The sequence below is a fragment of the Anolis carolinensis genome, chromosome 2, assembly GCF_035594765.1.
Source record: "Anolis carolinensis isolate JA03-04 chromosome 2, rAnoCar3.1.pri, whole genome shotgun sequence".
NCBI classification, from domain to species: Eukaryota; Metazoa; Chordata; class Lepidosauria; order Squamata; family Dactyloidae; genus Anolis; species Anolis carolinensis.
In genome coordinates this window covers 86,496,154-86,519,614 of record NC_085842.1, presented here as the reverse complement: position 1 = coordinate 86,519,614, position 23,461 = coordinate 86,496,154, and the positions used below count along the sequence as shown (strand labels likewise).

The 23,461-nt window shown below is 39.4% G+C and overlaps 1 protein-coding gene across 1 annotated transcript in view; it reads right to left on the bottom strand.

Moving 5' to 3' along the window:
- rnf123 (ring finger protein 123) overlaps window positions 1-23,461 on the bottom strand; it is a 148,991-nt gene that overhangs the window by 78,889 nt on the left and 46,641 nt on the right. The window contains exons 18-31 of the mRNA XM_062970118.1: window positions 22,956-23,017; window positions 21,573-21,644; window positions 19,460-19,580; window positions 17,978-18,079; window positions 15,038-15,189; window positions 11,284-11,476; window positions 10,091-10,236; window positions 7,918-8,001; window positions 6,612-6,719; window positions 5,448-5,625; window positions 3,659-3,733; window positions 3,224-3,311; window positions 2,888-2,975; window positions 2,531-2,615 (exon numbers count right to left, since the gene is read on the bottom strand). Of these exons, the coding sequence (XP_062826188.1) occupies window positions 2,531-2,615; window positions 2,888-2,975; window positions 3,224-3,311; window positions 3,659-3,733; window positions 5,448-5,625; window positions 6,612-6,719; window positions 7,918-8,001; window positions 10,091-10,236; window positions 11,284-11,476; window positions 15,038-15,189; window positions 17,978-18,079; window positions 19,460-19,580; window positions 21,573-21,644; window positions 22,956-23,017 (1,554 nt within the window). The remainder of the gene's footprint in view (window positions 1-2,530; window positions 2,616-2,887; window positions 2,976-3,223; window positions 3,312-3,658; window positions 3,734-5,447; window positions 5,626-6,611; window positions 6,720-7,917; window positions 8,002-10,090; window positions 10,237-11,283; window positions 11,477-15,037; window positions 15,190-17,977; window positions 18,080-19,459; window positions 19,581-21,572; window positions 21,645-22,955; window positions 23,018-23,461) is intronic.

The following is a 23,461-nucleotide window of genomic DNA, read 5'->3' as shown; positions in this document are numbered from 1 at the left end:
CTGACCGCCACAGGCAGGCAGGGGAGGAGTTGGAAGAAGGGGATTTGGTGTGGTTATCTTCCAAACATATTAAACAGGCTGGGGGAAAGTTTGCGCCTCGGTATTTGGGTCCCTTTCCTATCGTTAAAAAGATTTCTTCTGTTGCGTTTCGTTTGCGTTTACCGTCTAGTTTAAAGGTCCATCCAGTCTTTCATCGTTCGCTGTTGAAACTTGATACCTCTAGTCGTCGTGGTGCTATAGCGGAGGGTATCACTGCCACTTCTCCGCCATCGGGGGAGGAGGCCTTTGTGAGAGGGGATAGTGTTATGATTGAGCCTCATGGCTCTGTTACTGACAGACGTGGGCGTAAGACTCCTCGAGAGTCAGATACTCTCGAGGAGCGAGAGAGAAAAAGACTGCGAGACATATTTGCAGCACCATCTGACGAGGAGTCTTTCGAAGGGTTTACGGAGAGAATGGAGGAGGGGCTGGTTAGCTCAGAGGAGGATGAGATGGATTGGACTCGGGTAAGGGAGGAAGTGGGTGCCACTGGCCATGATGGGACAGAAGATGAATGGGGACCTTCAGGATTAGACCCATGGTTTAGCTGGAGGGATGGGACGGGATCCACAGCTGGAGATGCTGTTGGGCGTAGTCAGAGGTGTTCCAGCTCTGACGAGGAAAGTGATGAGGAAACGCCCGGGTTAAGGAGGACAGCTGACAGTGATGAAGATTTGTAACTGGCATAAAATGGGGCTTGAGAGCAATTGCAAATTGCGTTGGGCAAGGTAATCTGGGCAAACGCTTGGGATCCGTGTGTGTGTGGGACGCTTCCCTGAAGACTTGTGTGCTTTCCTGTGCTGTGACGTAAGTTGATTGGAATCCAGGGTCAGACGGCGGGAGGGATTGTGTGGGCATTTGTTTGTGCAAACCTGTGCTTACTCTTATTAGCTTGACCTTCCGTCGTCTTCTTGACGGACGCCATCTCCTGCTTTGAGAACTCGGACTGAACTGACCACGGCTTGTCTTCCCCCCTTCTTGGACTTGGAAAAACTACAAACGTCTGCTTCTGGCTTTGATCTACGGAACGGAACTGGTCTACTCAACTGCTACAATCCTTGGCTGATTTACTCGTGTTGGAGATCCTGTCTGCTGTGTGTGTGGGGGAGCGACGCAAGTTACTCTAAGCACAGTGTTGGCAGCAGAGAGGAATCTGCTGCCAATTAGTTGCATTCTTTGTATCTTTTGTTCCTTGGCTTTCGTTTCGTTTATACCCAGGCTGAAGCAAGCAGTTTGTTTTTACCCGGATTAAACTCCGGTTTAATCCGGTTTATCTTTTGAACATTTACTTTTGCCCCTTTTTGCTCCTAAAGGCAAAAACTGCCTGGCCCTTGTGTTTTACGGGCATTTTTGAGTTCTGTAATCTAATAAACTCTGTTACTTTGAATCTTGTGGCGTTCTGTCCTTGACATGCTATGTAGTAATTACTGTATTTACGAATTTAGCACCAAAATATCACAATGTATTGAAAACATTGACTACAAAAATGCATTGGATAATCCAGAACGTTGAATAAGTGAGTGTTGGATAAGTGAGACTCTACTGTATGTCCCCCCAAGCGGGAATTTATTTACCAAACATAACACCAAATTTTGTATTTACTGTGTCTTTGGGGATCCTTTCAGACTTCCTACTCATGCTTGCTTTGGCCTTAGTAACATACCCTATGTTACTAAAAATTATGGTATCTCCATAAACTTTACAAACCTCATCTGCTTATCCTTACATCAGAGCAAATACAGTAATAACCTACTTGGGGTGGGGAGGAAACACAACAATCATCTTATTTTTTTAAAGGCTTGGGCCCAATATAGAAAAGAGTTTGAGAATGTGTCAACTCTTTGCCATGTACAAGCTGTCAGGGAAGGCAATATAACCATATTAATTTCTATAAGGAGTTTACTGATGCGCCAGCAAACGGAACGAGATGGAGAGCATGACACTTCAGTATCTCTTCCTTCTGCTGCCAGAGCTAATAGCTGACTAGATTAGGCATGCCCAGATATGGCACTACATTTACCTATGTACAGGCAGTCCCCGAGTTACAAATATCTGACTTACAAATGACTCATAGTTAAGAAGGGGTGGGTGAGACAACAGAAAGTGAAAGAAATATACCACTAGGAAGCGAAATTCACTCCTGAAAGAGTTCTAATGGGAAAGACCCACTGAAGCTTTATCCCCAGTCCTTGTTTCCAAAACAAACCAATTTTTTCAAAATCCAATTACCACAGGGACAGAAAGTGGGGAGAAATCTTCTGAACAGGGGCACAAACAGCAAAACAAACATCGTAGGGGTGTTAACCCTTCCCTATGACATCCAAAGCTTCTATCTATCTATATCTGGAGTTACACTTAAAAATGTACCTGTTCTGACTTACAAACAAATTCAACTTAAGAACAAACCTACAAAACCTCTTGTGCTTGTAACTTGGGGACTGCCTGTAATAAATAACTAAGCGCATTTTCACACTCCCTCTGCCCTACTCACTCTGCAAGCTGGGGAGGTTTGCATCCTCTGGCTTGGTTTTCAGCAGATGAGGAAGCCGTGTGTACCTGTATCCAAATCCACAACCCTACAAGAGAAAGGGAGAAAGGTGGAAGAAAGATCCTTAGAATGCAGATTATCTCCCACTGCAACACCACGATTTTCCCACCAGAAGGAGGTAATAAACCTTCAAACAGTAAAGCTAAAGGATTCAGGTAGAGGACAGCCACTGATTCTAAAACCAAGCTAAAATTTTCACCTAAAATGGAGTTCTTCCCTTGCTTAATATATTGCAAATAATTTGTTATCAATAAAAATTACTTTGAAAAAAAAGAGGACAAGGGAAGAATGTGTTCTTACTCGCCACAGTCGTACAAGGATCCAGTTCGTCTGGGCCCAGGGTCTTTGCTCATAGGGGGCCAGGAGGTTTCTCATCATGGATATACGTCTGCCAGAATAAAACAAACTGGTCAGTTCTACTGAAAGGGGCAGATGCCTTGGAAAAAGAGGAAACCCAAGGCAGAATGTTTACGGAAGAAGTAGAAGCACAATGTGAGGAGACAAGAGAAAAGTAATTTCAACATGCATACTGAAGGGAACTGTAAGTACAGAAAGCATTCCTAATCTGGGAAATAGAATTAAGTGTGCTTCTCTTGATACACATATTATTCAGGGAAGGATGAATCAAGAACTTACTGATCTTCTGGAATCCTCTCTACAGCACGAAGTGAGTGCGGGTAGCAAACATAGCTGGCCAATGCCTGCATTAGGGAGTCTCTGATGTCTGAATAGGGAAATAGATTGAACTTTAATGAAACAACAGATGCAACAATAAGAACAATTTCAAGAAAAATACACTAGGGGCTATAATGCATTTGTTCACTGAAATGTTGGGATGTAGAGAAAAGACCAAGATACGAGAAACCAAGATAAAGAGATTGCTGTCAATCCTTGAAATAATCAATTTCTTCCTTGCTAAACTGTGGTATTAAAACAATTACAAGGACAAGCTCTGGAACAGGAAATCAGAGAAGAATCAACAAGCCATAAGTCAGACTCTTCTTTTTACCCAACCTGGCTCCAAACTGCACATAGTCAAACTTCACCTTCGAAAAATAAAAGCTGCCTTACCAGTTCCCACAATCCTGGAGTCAGCAAAGTGTTTGGCTAAAATGGCAGCAAGGTGTGTCAAAGTCTCTTCATAGCCTGAAAACAAAGCATTCTGGGCTGTTAGATCACAAAACAAACATATTCTGCAGAATACAAAATCCACCAATCACAGCCTAAAACAGTTTGGGAATCTGCTATCTTGTTTAATTCTCAGGTTTAAGATGCAAAAACATGAATGGAGTACTGTTTCCCTGAGCTTGGAGGTCAACCTAGAATCCAGCTCAAAATGTGAAGAAACCAGGAGAGGCAGTCCGTACAACAGGTTTTAATGCTGTGACTTTGTACTCAGTACATATTACAAAAATGGGAATGTCTTCAAATTCAACAGATTATGCCTCATAACTGGACACATATGCATAACTGGAGACATAGCAAAGATTAAATATAATAGTTGCTGTTTTATCTTTCAATGCGTTTTTAATTGTCAAGTACTAACCTAAAATAAGAAGCCATACTGATTTATGCATGTAATGAAGTTTTCTTTAGATCTTGGAAAAGATCTAGCACACTGCCTCTGCTATAATAAAAATTGTGGGGCACAGAGTAATATTTTAAGGAAAAAAATCCTGCACAGCAATAGGTAACCCCTTAACTTTTATATATTTATGTAACATTTATTCCACATTAACAATAGAAAAAGAATCACATAGACCTCCAGGAATAATGCTAGATTGATTCCATTCTTTGAGGCGGCCTGGCTGCGACATACAAATTATCAGTTGAATGGGAACTTGGTATCTGCTGGTTTGGTTCCATGACATCCACACCCTCAGATACCAGAGTCCCATTATATAGAACTAGCTGTGCCCGGCCACGCGTTGCTGTGGTGAAGTATGGTGGTATGGGAAACAAAGTATTGAGGAATTGGTGGTAGTTAAGGTAAAGGGTAAAGATTTTCCCCTGACATTAAGTCCAGTTGTGTCTGACTCTGGGGGTTGGTGCTCATCTCCATTTCTAAGCCAAACAGCCGGTGTTGTCCTTAGACTCCTCCAAGTTCATGTGGGATGACTGCATGGAACGCCGTTACCTTCCCGCCGGAGCAATACTTCTTGATGCACTCACATTTGCATGTTTTCGAGCTTCTGGGTTGGCAGAAGCTGGGGCTAACAGTGGGGGCTCTCTCTGCTCCCCCAATTCAAACCTGCGGCCTTTTGGTCCAGAAGTTCAGCAGCTCAGCGCTTTAACACGCTGTGCCATCAGGGGATATTATTTCCTAAAGGTTGCACCAACTGTACAGCTAAAGTGCTTCACATCACATGTGAGGCAAGATCAGAAAGTGTTGTATATTTTTGAAAAATATCATTTCCTTTCTAACTCCTTCTTCCAAAAATGTTGATATATCCTTCCTCCTGGTTTGTTACATGTAAATAATCTGTTATGTTAAGAAATTACAGGGTAACATATCTCAGACAACAAATGCAGAAATATGTTTAGGATTGGTAGATATGTAGCCAGGCAGTGGAGTAGTTCATCAACCCCAAGCTGCAGAATGAAGCAATTTGTGTTGAATGAGCACTAGCATTATCAAGTTTAGGAGCTTGGAATCCCTTGTGTAGCTTTCTGCATGCAAAGAGAAGGATACTGCTGTGGAAATACTGGAAGTGCTGAGAATGGGATACTATCTCCAAAAAAAAAAGGCAGTTTGGCTAGTGTGGCTAAATCCAAAATTAGTCAGAACCTTTTCTCTTGGGCATTGCATTATACCTGGAAAATTAAAAACAGCCCTACTTAAAGACCTTCTCCTTCTCACCTGGAAGCTCCTCCATGCTGTTGACTGGACTGAAATAGTTCTTGAGAGCACTGTATGTATTCATAGCCACACTTAAATAAAATTCAGGCATAAATGCAAAGAGTGAGCCAACTCTGTCTCCATGCTCAATAGTGCGGATGCACACCCGTAGCAGCCAGTATATGTCCTGCATCTTTTCCTATAAAAATAACTCATAGTTAATTTGTACTTCAAACTGGAAAAAAGGAGAAGCATTAGTAAAAGATTAGATCAGAGCTGGGCTGTATTTAACATGGTAGCCATACATAACTTGCAATTTCATAGACATAAAGAGAGCAGGCAAGTAGCAGAAGCATGAATTATTCCATCCCTTCTCCTTTCACATGCTCATTTTTGTGCTAGCCACAGAAGAAAGTCTCCTCCTCTAAAGGAGACTTTAGTGATGGTGGTGGTGGTAGTGAGTGGTGAAGTGACCTATGCATTCATCCATCAATCCTTTTGATTGAGTTTTCATTTTTAAAAATGAAATGGAAATTCAACTACTATTATCTAAGTAGGTTAATAACTTTAATAGGCTTATTTACAAAACTAGATAAGAATAAATGCTACTGTGAAATAAAAGAAAAAAGGTTCAAAGCTACTATCCTATATCAGGGTTGGAGAAAGTATGGCTATTTTTCAGTTCCCCAAATGTTTGAGTTTCACCCTAGATTTCCAACCTAAAGTAGAATTATTTCAATCCTCTGGGGGCACTGATGCCATTTCACTGCATTTTCAGACATTTCCCCCATCCTCTTATCATTTCTGGGCTCCATCTGAGGGAGGGTAGGTCCAGAAGAGGTAAAAATAGATGATGCAGCCCTACAGAATCATTTGGGAAGGCTGTACAATCCCCTTCCTTGCCAGCAGTTGCCTACTCCATGCCCTTGTAAAATAGTTTATTTTTTATTATAGAACAAAAAACAGTGCTGAAATTAATGATTTCTCTGCATTGGTGTTGAGGTTTTGTTGAAAGTCAGCAATGAGTTTTCTTTCTACAATAAAAAATAAACCTTGCTGAGCTGCTTTAAGAGAATAACAAGACATAGGAAGCAACAGTCTACTCAGCACTAGTTAAGTCAGACCTGGAATCTTTTAAACAAAGCATGTATATTTTGCATTCATCTCTACAGTACTACCTCTTACCTTTGAATAAATAGTAACATTGATCCAAGCCAGCCGGCGACTCAAGTGATTAAGCTTCTCAGAGAAAACCTTCTGGCTTTTCAGCAGTTCTTCACAGATATCTATTCTCTAAAATTGGGAACAGAAAAAAATGAAGAACAATGTTACACACATTTCTCTCCTTTCTGAAACCCATATGCTGCAAGCTTTCCAATTTCATAAAGATGTAGTCATATTTAGAAGGTGTCATGTTATTTTAAAGAAAAATACACACTGCTATCACTACACTGAGATCAGAAATACTATACATCACAAGCAAAATGTGGCTAACTACATTAAACACAACTTTTTAAACCTGCAAGCATCCAGGGAAACTTAACAGGAAGCAGTTATACCACAACACATTAACTAAAAATCTGAGTATTGATTCTGGGAATATGGTGGAGACCTATTTGTTGAACTACTGTTTTTACACATTTACTTACCAGTGCAGCACACTGGGGGGAGAACATATGCAAATTTGTGACAATCTCTGATTTAAAAAATTAGATATGATGGAAAGTAACTTTTCATGAGTCTATGGATGTCATGTTAATTCTCAAATAAAAAGACAACCTGGTATTCCAGCCTCTGGTATATTACTGAGCCCAATAGGCTTCGTTTCAGAGGTTTTGCAGCAGCAGGAACTGAAAAAGGCTTGCAATTTAGAACTAAAATTGAGTTTATAAAAAGCAGAATTATTTATAATTACAGATAAGAGTCAACCTGCACAGAGCTTTGGTAACCTGGAAGCTCTTAGTTTAGCAGCATGTGATTTTCCAAGGTAGCACTTAAATAGCAGATAGGTATCATGGGAACAAACTGAGTTTGTCATAATTATAGAAGCACCCTATAAAACAATAATTTATTATACCCAAATGGATAGTAAGCCATCATTACATCTCAGAGATAGTCATCAGGATATTAGATTTAAGCTGTAAAAGCAGCGTACTGAACACCACCTGAGTGATTCTCAAGAAGTAATAAGGTAAGCACAGGGGCAGCATAGGCCTACTTTAAGGTAGGATGAATATAATATAGAAGTGGTTCTCAACCTGTGGGTCCTCAGATGTTTTGGCCTTCAAGTCCCAGAAATCCTAACAGCTGGTAAACTGGCTGGGATTTCTGGGAGTTGTAGGCCAAAATACCTGGGAACCCACAGGTTGAGAACCACTGTAATATAGGGATGCAAAGCAAATTTAGATGTTTTTTCCCGGAATCCTAGCAAGTATGAAGGAATGGATACATCAACAATTTTTTTAAATGAGTTGGAAAGACAGCTTCTTACCCTCTTTGGGCATCTGCTTATCTTTTCTTCAGTATCTTTCAATGCCATAGCATACTCATTTACATCATCAGAAACACCTACCATCTGAAATACAAACAAATGTCAGCAATGACAGCTTTTTAAAGCAAATTACTGCATTTATGGGTTATCTGCCAGGAAAATAGAATGCTTAACATGAACACAACACAAAAACTTTGCAAGGTCCAGTATTACAAGGAGTTTTCCTACAAATGTTTTGCTGTAGGAAACATGGCAACATCTAATAGAGGGCAGTAGCGGTGCAGCTGCAGCAGTTTCTAGATGACACAGCCGGACTGGATCCTTTCCAGTCTGGCTTCCGTGCGGGGCATGGGACAGAGACTGTATTGGTTTCCATCACAGATCATCTCCGATGCCAGCTTGGGCGGGGCGGTGTTGCTTGTGTTATTGGATCTCACAGCAGCATTTGACACAGTCGATCACAATCTTCTGACCCACCGCCTTGCCGTTGCTGGAGTTAGGGGGACAGCTTTAAATTGGCTGGCCTCCTTTCTTCACAACCGTGGACAGCGAGTGGAGAGGGGGGGCCTGGTCTCTGAGAGGTCCCCTCTACATTGTGGGGTTCCTCAGGGGGCCATTCTCTCCCCTCTGTTGTTTAACATCTATATGCGACCACTTGCTCAGCTGGTCCGAGATTTCGGGCTTGAGTGTTATCAATACGCTGACGACACTCAGCTTATGTTAAAGATGGAGGGCCAACCGGAGTCTGTACCCGACAGTTTTCATCAGTGCCTCGAGGCCATTATTGGATGGTTGCGTTCCAGTAGGTTGAGGGTGAATGCAGCAAAGACGGAGATCCTATGTCTGGGCCGACCAGGCAGTGGGGATATCCAGTTGCCAACCCTGGATGGCGAAGTGCTACGCCCGTCTTTACTGGTAAAGAGTCTGGGAGTCCTCTTGGACCCTTCATTGACGATGGAGGCCCAGGTCTCCGCCGTTACCAAAACTGCCTTTTTTCATCTTCGGCAGGCTAGACGGCTAGCCCCCTATCTGTCTAGGGACAACCTGGCTACAGTGATCCAGGCCACAGTCATCTCGAGACTGGATTACTGTAACGCCCTCTACATTGGCCTTCCTGTGTCGGTGATCCGGAAGCTCAAATTGGTGCAAAATGCAGCTGCCCGGCTCCTTGCTGGAGTCCCGATAAGATGCCACATAACACCAATCTTATGGCAGCTGCACTGGTTACCAATTGAGCACCGGATCACTTTCAAAGTGATGGTGCTTACCTTCAAGGCCTTACATGGTCTAGGGCCGATGTACCTGAGGGACCGCCTCACTCCCTACAAACCCCAGAGATCCCTCCGTTCTGAGGACCAAGACCTGTTGGAAGTCCCCAGTTTTAAGACCTTGCATCTAACAGCAACCAGACGCAGAGCCTTTTCAGCAGTGGCGCCATCTCTCTGGAACACCTTGCCACCTGAAATTCGTGCCTTGCGGGACTTGTTGGCCTTCCGTAGGGCATGTAAGACACACCTGTTTTGACAGGCTTTTGAGTTCTGTTGTTGATGTTTTAAAAGGTGCTTTTAGGATGTTTTTAAAGATATTTTTAAGATGTTTTTTAAAGATGTTTTTAAGATGTTTTTAAATTGTTGATTTTAGCCGGTTCTTGTAAGCCGCTCCGAGCCCTAGGGGAGTGGCGGCATATAAGTTTGAAAAATAAATAAATAAATAATAGCTTGAGGGAGAACTACACATGATAGTGACAGATCCAAGATCTTGGAAGTAGTACTTGCCAAACAGCAGTAGAAGCAACAGGCTAGAAAACAATTTCAAGGAACAGCAACACTTTCCCTTACTACAGTGTTTCCATTTGTAAACTTTTTATCGAAATTCACTCTCCTTTCATGTTCTTTTCCAATTTTGTGCTCCCCTCAGTGGGAGGAGGAGCAGACAAGGTCTAGCATCCAATCTCCAACCTGATGTTTCTCAACCGCAAATAAATATGCATGAATTGTTTTATGACTGCTCCAAAAAGATATATCTGTCCCCAGAACAAAAAAGCATAATGATTTGGCACAGCACTCCCTCTCCACCCTTTCTCCCCCAGTGTATTATGTTAGTAGGAGTTCTACATCTCAAGTTGTGAGAATGTGACACAATTATAAACTCCCCTGAAATGAATCCTGCTCACCTTACCAAGCTGCTGATGCACGCTGAGGTTGTACATCATGACTATCCCATCCAAGATTTCCAAAAGAGAGTTCTCAGTGATTTGTTGCTCTGGCTCTTCTGAAGGTTTCCCCAATAAAAGGCCCTCATTTCCATGGCTGCCTTCAACTGTCATGAAAATAGAAGAGAGTTTCTGAGCAAGCCACTACTGACAGAGTGAAGAAAATGGACGATGGTGGTGGTTTTTAATATCCATTTTGATATTCCCTCTCCTTTTTTGCCCCTAATGTCTCAATTTTACTATGATATTCTTTCATGATGTCTATTGCAAAGTCACATCTGGATAAAAAGCTATCTCAGATCAGAAGACTTTTAGATGTAACTAGTTTTGGTTCCAATAGATATCATTTATTGATTCACATTCTTCTGAACACACATTTATTCTGTCCTGCTTACCCTGCAAGGTTTATTTGAATAATTACATCATTTCCATATTCTCCCTGTACTTTTTTCAAATTATCTCAATCAACAACATATTTCTCAGTTTTGAAGAAGAAAACAGCTCTTTCTTGTTTAAATCATGTTCTTTACAAAGAATCCAGAAATGCTGTGAAATGAATTGGAAACACCTTCCTTCAGCGAGAAGGCTGAGCAGCAGAGCAAAATCAGTGGTGCAGAGAACATCTATGAAAACCTGCTTACGCTGCATTGGCTCTTAATATATTAATTCTAGATAACTATTGAGATGGTTGGTTCGCTTTATTTTATTTTAGCATATTTTTGCATCTTCTTTCTGTTAATGTAGGATTTGTGTATTAGTAGTGTTTAAATGAAATTTGTGTCTAGCATGTATTGCATCATCCAGGAAATGCTATAGTGTGTAAAGAGTTAATTTGGTAAGAAGCTGTATTGACCTTGGATATGTGGCTGGAGTCAGATAGGAGTGTCCAGACTACAAGTGTGTTTGTATATAGCTGATTGCATCAGATGAGATCGGTTTCTGCCTGCTGAGAAGATCTGTGCTGTTTGACTAGAGTGAGAGTCCTATGTCTATTGTCTGCAAGTCTGTTTGTTTGTTAAGTAAACTTTGTAAATACTTTTAACATCGTCTCTGACGTTCCTTCGTTCTGCGCTCCACTGACATCGTACTTCTGCTGCTATGCTGCGCGCATTACTCTGACACTTTCAAGCCTGGCCCCAGCATGTAGTACTCACTGTCTTCCTCTGTCCGTTGCTCCATATTCAGTGTACGGACTTTGACCTTCTCAAGGGCACCTGGCGACCTCCTCGGGGTCATAAGACTGACAGCTGCAGTACTGAGGAAACGGTTTGCTCGCCCCAAAGTGGGAGAACTGAGCCAGCTCGGCCGAGCTAAGGCCCCTCCAATTGCCAATGCAGCAGCTGGACGCTGAGAGGGAGAAAAATAAAAATAAACAGGCAAAGAATGTCAAGACACACACTGGAAGCTATTCAACTACATCATTTCTTTCTCTGAAGAACAAATAAAGCTGATTTAAACCATGTACCAATCTTTCTTGTTAGTTTAAGAAGTAAACCACAAATCCTACCATTCATAGGAAAATGTTTATGTTCTCTTCTCACTTGTCAGACCATATGAACAATTATAACGGGCCTTATAAAAGCAGGCATAGCTAAGAAAAGGCAAGTGATATTCTTATTAATATATTTCCACAAGGTAATTTGGTATTGTGCCCAAATGGGGTTTGTACAAACTCTGAGTCAAACTGAACTAACTGCTCTTGCATCAGTTGATGTGGAATCACTTTTTTAATAGGATTTAAATGTCAGCAACACCCAACTTCCTTTGAACACATACAAAGTGTTCTTATCGTAAAGAGTGGAAAACATCTTATCTAGGATATTGTACCAGACTCCAAAGATATTTGCACCTTTGTGGTTTTCACAATTCCTTAATAGATTCTCCTGCACAATGCTTAAATATTTCTAGTGCATGAGAATTCATCACCTCCACACAGTTCATTTAACTGTTGAACAGCATGCCTCATTAAGACATTTCTCCTAATACTGAAGTGAAATCTAATTTACTGAAATTTCCACATAGTGGTCTACTTCTGCACTTGATCTTCTTCGCACTAAACTTTTATTTGGCTATGTGCTCTATCAATACATTCATCCCTCCAGCAGTTTTGGCTTTTGCGGATTTAATTATTCATAGATTTGACCAGAGAGTTGTGCTGGAAAACCTAGATATTCCTAGACAGGTGTTCTCTCAGGCTAAAAAGAATTTTAAAAGGTTATATTGATTGAGATTAATATAATACAAATAGACAAGAAACACAATAAAAATAGCAAAGAAAATTGCCGTTTTTAATGGGGATCCTTTTAATCCCAGCAAATGTGGAGGGATGATCTTATATCTGTGGCTAAAGCAGCCTTGTAGCTTGTCCTTCCTTCATTATTTAGGTCTGGGGAGGGAAGACCAAAACAAAGGGGGGGAAATCTCTTGCACAAAGTATTGTCAAAGGCTTTCATGGCCAAAATCACTGGTTTGCTGTGAGTTTTTCGGGCTGTGTGGCCATGTTCCAGCAGCATTCTCTTCTAAGAGAAGAGATCCTGAAAAACTCACAGCAACCCAATCTCTTGCACAGTATTATTTTGTATCTTGTTTTAAAACACAATCAATTAAATCCCCACCTCATTAGGATTTGCAGGTAAATGTAGTAACAGCATTCCAGGCCATGGATATACAGTAGAGTCTCACTAATCCAAGCCTCGCTTATCCAAGCCTCTGGATAATCCAAGCCATTTTTGTAGTCAATGTTTTCAATATATCGTGATATTTTGGTGCTAAATTTGTAAATACAGTAATTACAACATAACATAACTGGGTATTGAATTACTTTTTCTGTCAAATTTGTTGTCTAACATGATGTTTTGGTGCTTAATTTGTAAAATCATAACCTAATTTGATGTTTAATAGGCTTTTCCTTAATCCCTCCTTATTATCCAAGATATTCGCTTATCCAAGCTTCTGCCGGCCCGTTTAGCTTGGATAAGTGAGACTCTACTGTATATGAAGAAAATACAACAGTAGCTAGTCTTACCATCTCCTCAAAACATTTTCTGAGTTAAGAAAATTATGTTCAAAGATCCCCCAAACAACCAAGGTGATCAAACTCTGTGTGACACACCACTAGTCAGTGCTGGCTGATTCTCCATCTCTCTGACAATCATTGTTTTTCCCAGATATTGTAAAACTATTTACAAATTTGCAACAATTTTTGTAGCAGGAGGGTTTTCTCACTCTTCATCATTCATTATTTGCAGAAAATAGAAGCGGCATAAAGGGTGAGGCTCATAGAAGCTCCAGATGAAGAAAGACAGACCTATCTCTGCTGCACTCCCCAGGCAAACAAGTGGGTATGAAGGTCAGGATTTTTCTGTCACTTTGCAGCATACTGGTTTTCTGTTTTCAGAAAACCTTGTCTGGTGAAGTTGTCCTCCCTCACCTCACATCAGCCACTACGGAGCAATAAGAGTGCCTCCAGTTCTTTCTCTCCTTTTCTAAATATTGTCACATTTCATGCAGAAAGCAGAAAAAGCACCAGTTAGAGTCTCATTTGCTGCTTCTGCAAATTCTGGTGAACCACAACCGCAGTCCTTGCCTCTTCTTCTAGTTGTCTGTGCATGACTGATAGGCAGTAGGATATTTAGGATAGGCAGTAGGATAAGACACAGATTATGAGAATCACAAATAATATATAATTATCAAACACAGTTTTTTAATATAAAAACAAGTTACTTTTTTCTTCATTTGGTCTTTATTAGAATCATAATGTTTAGTGGAATAGCAATGCCATTACTAAAACTACTAGCAATAAAGTGAGGTATTAATAAATATAATAATGATAATGTAGTAATAAATCCGGCTTTCAATTCAATCATCATATGTTTGGGCAGAGATGGCCAACTATATATGTATGCAGGGATGTGTGCGCGCTGACACTGCCTAATTAGGTGTTAAGCATAATTAATCTAAAAACTTCCTTCTAAGTAAATGTGGTTAGGATTAAGATGCCAAAGAAAAAATGAGCAATTTCAAGGGAGGGAGGGGGAAGGGGGTTACACTGGTTTCTCAGGGGCAACTGACACAATTGCTACTTTTTTGAATAAAAATGTTTATTAAAGTCACACTACTCTATCAGGAGCTCCTTCCTCCACAATGTCCTGTTTGTAAAAAGGCCTTTCCTGGCCCTGTAACAGCCAAGAGAAGCAAAGCATATTAAAATTGCCCCTCAATCTTCCTAGGAGTAAAGAAGGCATCTTAAAAAAGAAAATTAAACTTGCTTTTTTGTCCAAATATATTTGTGGAAATGCTGGGAACAGCTGGTGTTCACAGGCCATATTTCCCAACCACAGTGTTAAGAGCAACAACAAAATACCTTCACCAAACAATCTCCATATTCCCAGACTAAGAGTGCAATATTGCTAAAGCAAGCTGCTGAGACTTTGGGTTGCTTTCCAATCATCTGTCATGATTCCATGCCTGGGTTGAAATCAGCAGAGTTTAAATGAACCCTAAACAGTCTGAGAACTTAGGAATACATTTGCTTGGTACCAAAAACAGGTGGCCAGGTAGCATTTCTAGCAAAAGCATTCCATAATTTGGTTGTGACAACTGAGAAGGTATCCCTGTTAGACATATGCCTCCCATGGGTTTTTTTTCCAGAACTTTCCCCTGCTTTAAATATCTTAAAGGATGCACTCTTAGACCATGAATTTGGGCAAGCTTCTGATGCATGTGTTGCTACGGTCAAGCTAATGCATCGACAGAGCATTCAACAGACAATATGTAATTTCACATGCAAGAGCTCTCTTTTCACTTGCTGTTCTCACCATCCCAAATGATGGCAAGTTCCAGAAACAAACTAATACAAGTACAATTCACTTCCTTCCCTATGAAAGGGTTTCTTTCACTGAGACCTACTTGAGTTAAACTTTGACCCATTTCATGCAGCATTGCTAGGCTCACTTGTGCGGTTGACAGCGCTGACTCTTCATCTTCATCAAGATCATCCATTGTTACAGCCTGAATTTCTGCAGGGTCAATAAGAATACTTGCCTTTGAGGCCAAGTCATCTAGAAGAATAAAGAAAGCAATGACTTCTTTTAGATGGGGACATCTGCACAGGAGTAGCTCCTGCTTCTCATTCAGTATTATGAGTCTCAAACCAGAAAACCTTTAGGAGTGTAACTCTATATTGTGTGTAGTTCTTATATTCAGCTGAAGTTTGCTTCAAATTCACTACAGCAATGGTTCTCAACTTGTGGATCCCCAGGTGTTTTGACCTACAACTCCCAGAAATCCCAGCCTGTTTATCAGATGTTAGGATTTCTGAGAGTTGAAGGCCAAAACATCTGAGGACCCATAGGTTGAGAAACACTATACTAGAGAATCAGAATCAGAAGAGGGGGTTTCTTTTTAAATAATAGCTCAATCAAAATCACGTATAAAGCTATGAAAAACTCATATATTTTATTACAAGAAGAAAAACAATTGTCAATAAATAAATGGTTGGGGGAAAAGACGTAACAAATTCAATCCCCAAATCTTCCACTTTGAAACTATGAATTATCATATAAGTATGCACACATCAGTATTTGCTGGTTTGCTAGAAATAGTCTATCTACACACATAATAAAAGTGAAAATCTGTATGTGTGTATGTGGCATAGGTGTCCGCTCACACAGACAGCCTCCGGCCTCCACAAACAGGCTATAGTTCCCAGTGCTGAGGAGCCACCAAGTCACTCCCTACATCCAAAAAGAAGTAATTTCAAACTTCAAATAATCCGGGCATCGCTGGGTCCCCAAGCTAGTCCTTTAATAAAAGAACTAAAAGGAACCACTGCAATGTGTTGCACTGCATTTTAAAGATACGTATCTTCTATGATGGGTAATTTATGGCTCTCAATATGTAGACTGTAAATCTGATCATGCCTGGCAAGCATAAATCATGTGAGGTACAGCCAAAGAATATCTGGAGAGGAATAAGTTTCTACTTCCATATTCATTGGTACTGTAAAGCTTCAAGCCAGTAGTCACATCATCGTCCTTATGTAGTTTAGACTGTGAGGATCAGGTAAGCTTTCTAATAAATGTTCAGTTCAGACACTGTATGATCATGTTTTATCTCCCCACTCTGGAATCTCATGAAAACTCATGTTGCAAGTAATATAAAAATAATGTAAATAAGTAAGATGCTCAGATATTTCCTGACCCGCTTTTTTATTTTAGAGCTTTCCTCTCCTTTTTTTTTTTTTTTTGCATTTGCTGATGCTCCCTGGAGAAATTAGCAAATCCTTCTAACCAGAGCTCAAAACAAGAAGCAAACAAAAAGCTGGGTAGTGAATCCTAGGTCTTCCTCCTGGTGGAACTAAAGCAGCATTTATTTCAAATGAGCTTGTATTTCACATTCCCTTATCTCTGATAAACACATTGTCAACCAGCCCTGTGCCCTCTAAGCCTGGCTCTGCTGATCTGAAGAGCACCTGAGACAAGAAAAAGGCAAGCATTAATCAGGATTTCACAGCTGCCACTTTATCTTTGAGTCCCAGGAGACCAGTTTCTGTTTTTAGCCTTAGTGGCTAAACTTGTACCCTTGAATCCCTTCGAGCTATTTAAATTAGTTGAAAATACATGTATATAAATCAACAGTCAAAAAGATTACCACACTTGTGTCCAGCTGCTATACAATATTCAAGTTAAATATAGCCTGCAAGGAAGGTCACAAGCAAAGAAAACTGACCTTATGAGGACCATGTCAAGATAGTTAGCATCTACAAGTTGTGGTCAGTAATGATAACCACAAGCTCACCTTCTGAACAAGTAACAGAAAGAAAATATAATACATTTTTTCATCCAATCGATGGCAACATTTTAGAACACTAGAAATGAATAGTCTTCTAGGAGAAATCAAAAGAAAGAACCAGAGCTCATTGTACAAATAAAACCCCGCTAAACTATTAACTGTGACCAACTTTTCATATTTTCCACATTTAAACAATTTACAATATTTTACATTTAAAGTTTTTGTGGTAGGATTTCCATGTGAAATGCATACCTATGACACAACAGTGTATAGATACCATTTCAAGTCAGGTATCCTGGTTTAATCAACTGTGATATGACCAACCAGCAAGCCAATGCACAAAACCCATATTCACTTCCATTTTACCCTCCTTTGTGAGAGTAAACAAATTGTAATACAGTGTTCCCTCATTACTTCGCAGTTCACTTCACAGATTCACTGTTTCGCGGTTTTTCAATAAACTCTAAAAGACTATTACAAATCATAAAAAAATTCAATTTACAGCCTAGGGAAGGGAGGAAGGAGAAGCCAAAGGGAGTGAAAAGGAGCCCAAGCGGCAACAGGAGGAGGAGAAGGTGATTTATCAACACACAATTGGTTGATAAAGACTTAAAATATTATATTACTACTAAAATAATGTATAAATATTAAAATAAATATAGTGTCCCTACTTAGTGGATTTTCACTTATTGCAGGTGGTCCTGGAACCTAACCCCAGCAATAAGTGAGGGAACACTGTATTGTATTGTGTTACATCCCTGTTTGTGGTTAAGGTTAAGTAAGACAAGACAAGACAGCATTAGTAACCCAACTATAAACCCTGGGTAAAATATATCCTTTAATACTTGTTTGTTTGGGCTCAGTTAATCATAAATTAATGGTAAAACAAAGTTATACTATCCTAGATTATGTGCCTTCTCATATAAGTGGATGGCAGGAGCACAAATGAATGGAGCAAACTTTACTTGGTCTCCTGAAAGTTTGTTATGTGAAGATTAAAGGCTTATTCCCATGCACAGTTCACAGAACACATCACATTTTATTTCAAGCACTTACCTTTGAGAGTCTTCTTAAGATGAGATAAGAGTCCCCCAAGTCGCTGAAGGTCAAAATAATCAACTTTCCCATTATAGAAGAGTTGAGGAGGGACATATGCATCTAGGGGAAAACAGGTAGAGTTGTATTAGGGAGAAGATCAAAGAAGAACTAATCTTAATTAACGCTAAATAACTGAGATAACCACTTACAGCTGTTGATATTATCTATACAGTACATGGATCTTTACTGTAGTATTTATATGAGAACTATCAAGAAGTGACTCACATAACAAATATTTAAACCATTATAAAACAACAACATAGAATTAATGCATGTGCCAAACTTTTTAAAAACTTTTTAAAACAGTTCAGCAATTTCAAACCAGCAACACTCAAAGAACTCAGAAAAAGTCAATCCTAAACAGGTAACTTTTAAAGGCCTTTTAAAACATTTATAAGGATAGAGAAGAGAAGAAGCTCCACAGGCTGGGGACCATCGGTGAGTCAGATCACTTTTCCTAGCCATAATACTATCCTTTATCTAAATTAAGTTACATTTACCTAAATTAGGGTACCATCCTACCTTATCATGTTGACCTTCTCTTTAAAAGAAAGGAGGACTGGAAACATACTGAATACGAGTGTTTTTACTGCATTCTCAGAAGACATCAATTTTGCCATTTATGCCCATTCTAGGGATGTAGGGATGCTTCACAAAGGATGGCAAAGTAACAGCTAATTTATATGGTTTTGGGCTAGGTCAGTCTTTCCCAGACTATAGTTTTCCAAAAGTTTTGAACTTCAACTCCCAGAATTCCCAATCATTGGCCAAGGCAGCTGAGCATCTGGGAGTTGCTCCAAAACACATGGAGGACTAGAGTTTGAAAATCACAGGTCTAGGCTACCTGACAGCAGGGATAATTGGTGGAGCATGAGAGAAGTTGTTCTCAGTGGCTGCCTCTAGACTTCGAAGCTCTCCCCCATGAATGGGCTTCTTGTTCCCATCAGTAAGCAAAGGCTTTGTATTCAGAAAGGCTTTTAGAATTGCTTCCTTTTAAGAAAAGGGCTGTAAGAGATGCATTATTTTAAATAGCATCACATTTAATATGCTTAATATTTAATTTGGTTCAAATGTTGACATTTTCTGGTATGTTTTTAATTGTGATATTTTTAATGTGTAAGCTGATTTGAGTCTCAGTCTTGGAAAAAAGGTAGGAAATAAATATACAAATAAGTAAACATAGTAATTATGACGATGATGATGATTATTAATAATAATAATAAGCTAATATGTGTGAGTCTACATGCCTCCTAGTCACGTAGACCCCATTTTTTAAAAAATATCTTCAACATCAAATTGCTCACTCAAATATCATCCATTCTCTAAGTCTGCATGGTGCGAGGGAGAGAATAATCTTTTCCAAAAACTCAATTGCCAAGTAAAATCAGCATTTCTAGTTCTAGATTTCAGGAAATGGTTTTTCTGACACCACTGCCCTACCTTCACTGCTCAGTGCGGAAGGATTCTTCAGCTTGTATTCATCCCAGTAAAGTCTCAGGGCTGAGATGAGTCGATGCAAGAAACATACCATATATTCCGGAGGGCAAAGAACAGTCAGGTTCTAAGGACAAATGAAAAGTAAGACAGTCCTTTGCTGTTAATAATGCTGACACAATAGAAAACCGGAACTCTATATACACACAACCCTGCTGATAGTGTTCCCTAGGCAGCACAGATCATTTCCACAAACTGACGAAGTCAGAAACTATCACTGATTCTCACCCACTTTCCAAAAACAAATAGCAAGCAAGCATCTTCTGTGCAAAGCACAGAAGCATTGTGCATTAGGAAGACAAAAGTCAGATTAAATTGATACCTAAAGAGATGTTAGCATGTGTCAGTAAGGACACTTTCTTCATTGTAAGATAATACAGGCTTCTGAATAAGGGGACTATTCAAGTCAGAAAAGAACAAAATGTACATATTGTCTCACTGAATTACTGAGAAACCCTTAAGTTATGGTGGCATGTACTCTTCCATGAAAGAATGAACATTCTATGCCAAAAAAGTTTCATTATGAAACTCTTAGTAAGCAAAAGAATCAAATGTGGGTGTGTTTGACTATTGTACAAAATGTATTTTGTTTCTGCTAGCAATGAGAGGTAGTAAACTAAGCAGGGAGATATAAACTCCTCATCGAACACCTGCTCAGCTACACAAGAGCGCCAATTCCTCCATTTTCTGCAATTTCAATTGTTTTGTATTGGACAGTTAAATTTCTATAGGAATGGAATGTGAATGCTCACTTCCATCATTAAGATTTCTGTTGAAGAATGTGTTATCAGTATAGTCCCTAGAGACATGTAAGGGTTGTGATAATGCACATCTATGCCATTGCCCACTGACTATGACTCAAGCTGCATTATATTTAAAAGGCAGAGTTCTTACTGCTTTTGTCTCTCATTTCTGTCTTGGTTCTGTGTTATTGGCATACATTTGAGAAAGGATTTCTTGAAACTGCATGGAGAAAAGCCAGACTCCTGGTTTCCTAATTACGGAACCATGTGAGAACAGTACCTCTATCTCTATGCAAGTGTCAAGCTAGGAGCATCAGAGATTTGTGAGGTCTCTTCCTAGCTGTTGCTGATTTCATGTAACTTTATCTTTCTAACTCTGCAACCACTTCAGCTAATTTCCTGCAGAGGTGGTCCAAAATGTATGATACTACATCTGGTGCTATTCTTCATATTTAGAATAAATACTTGTTTTTTCAGCTCAATCTCATTGGCACTTTGGTCACATATTCACACAGAATGCATTTTTCTCCTGGAGAGGGAAAAGCAGATTTGGTGGAGCTTACTTATCAACATTCCCCATAGGAATAAAGAAAAGAGAAACGCAGGAACTGTGCAGATAGGAACTAGGAGCCCTTGATTAGAAAGGCATCCCTTGCTTGCTCAAGGCCTCAGGGAAGGGGAAATATCTACAGGCTTAAAAGCCAATATGAACCTTAGGCAATTGCATTATTAATTATTGAAACTGCTGTGAAATTCCCTTCATTATTCTTCTCTATTATCCTAGAAAGGCATTCAGCTAGGACCAGAGATACAGGGAAAGAAAGAAAATCAGACTGCGTCAGAGAGACTTGTCATTGCTTGTGAGAGAACAAAATAAAGACTACAATGAAAGGGCTGATGAGTAATCCTATTGTACAAATCCAGGTCTTTAAACCAACAAAATCAGTGTTGTGCCTTGCTACAAAAACAGTGTGATGTAATTTTACTCTACTTCAAAAACAGGTTATCAGGATACATTAACATCTTGGTGAACAATCAATGAGTGGGAACTGCCTGAAAACAAAAGGCACCAAGCATGATAATCTGCAATGGAAAAAAGTGGAAGAACAATCATAAGTTACGGTAGAATCCATCAGCTCAAATCCCAGAAAGTGTTAATAAATAAAACAAAATAATAATGTGATCCCTTGCTCAAATATCTCTGGGACATCTTCTGACAGATGAAAGATCACAGCACAAAGAGGACATTCTTCATGTCCTTAAAGAAAATGCAAGGTTTAGTCAAATGCACTGTGATTATGCTAATCTGGACTTACCCCTCGGTTACTAGCATTTTCCTGAAGAAACTTGCGGAATTTATTTAAAAATATGTATCTTGATGCTCCTCCCTGAAAGAAACAAGAACTAGTGTTTAAAATTAGTGGAGTTCCATCAAGGTGAAAGAAACTCCTAAAATTACAGTATCTGTTTAGCTTGACTTTTGCTCACTTCCTCATTTGAAGTGCAAGCTACGTTTAGAAATCAGGCTTTAATGACAAGTTCATACACGCAATTCCTTTCTTACTTATTACTATAACTCTTACCTTGCTTTTTAAATTAAGCTGGGAGTATTTTATCCATTATTGTTTTCTTTTAATGTTTTCAAGTAATTTGGATTTTATGTGTAGTTTTGGGATATTGTGCTATATTCTATTTTTATTGTTGTTTGTGATTCCTTATTTGCTACAAAAAGTTCCAGAGGTCCAGTTATGTTGTGTTGGCAAGATATAAATAAAAGTAAAACAAATGAACAGCTGCGGTATCAAGTGAAAGGTTGAGCAGACATCACAAAGTGAATGTCATACATGAGATTTTTATATTACCAGTCACTATTCAAGACAAAATTCCTCCTCCATGGAGGCAAGTATCAGCTCAAAATACTTTTTTGTAAACATCTACTCATGCTTTAAGAGTCTCATTTAATTTCAGTTCTCAAAATTCTACATTTTCTCAATTCCCAGAGAATTCATGAAATACTACCATGGGTTATTTAATAAGACACTGAGAAAAAACCCTTGTCTTTAGTCTATCTATCCTTTGTCAATGTTCTGATAGTCAATGTTTTACAAAATCAGTGCTATTTTTACTGGGACACATGACCCCTGAAAAAGGAGCAGTTCTATGAATATTACACTTGCAAAAATTAAACAGGCACTTTATGATATTATATTACTTGTGTTTTTCTACATTTTTGTGCTTCCTTCTGAATGACTGTATTTAGGTTCACTGTTTTATACAGTAGATGGGATTAACTGCCAACCGAATATTCTACAACAGTTCTGGAGAATTGTGCTGCTGCAGATAACACTGAAACATCTCCCATCTTCCTCCAACACTGGTAATAATGGTCATGGGAATTGCTGTCTAACATTACACAGCTGGCCACAATTTCTCCTTGCCTGCTCCCCAGCATATAGGGAACCTTGGTTACTTAAAACTGTAAAATAAGAGCTTAGCTCAGTAACAATCAAGGGGCCAGTGAAATCTTTATGAATTAACATGCTTGATTTATTTATTTTAAAAATCAGGTTGTCAGCAATGAATTGACTATACATGAACTTGGCTTCTGGTAAGAAGCAGGTACAGAAATCTGATGAAAAAGTGTAACAGAATAAATGCTTTTCCATACCTTGTCTGCAAGGTATTTTAATTATCCTTACCCCTCCGTGATCTTTATTGTTTAACAGTAACTTCAGTATTTGCACTTGGAGTTCCTCCACCACTGAAAATGAACAAAGAACAACCATTGTATATATTACAGATACATTACTGTAGAAGAACTAACAGTGATTACATTCAAGAAAATCCTTGGAGGAAACATGACTTCTCAAATGTTACATGACCTTATTTTGATTAACAATTCTAAAATACCGCATTGCCCAGTACAATTCTCTAAATTACTCTCATCAAAATTGTCAGTGGAAAGATTACATTTCTCCTTAAAGAGGAGGACTGAGTTTATCAGGAGAGTATAGGCATAGCTCAAATAACAAAGCCTCAGGCAATTTTTACAAAGACTTTTTATACCCCCAGCCCCCCCTTTCTTTCTTGTCCTTTGTTTAGATGGATTTTTAAGCAGCTCTGAAATTGGGAGGTTGGGGAAGGAGGACTGGAGAAACATACTTTCTATTGGGCTGTGGCAGAATGTCCACATTAAATAATGTAA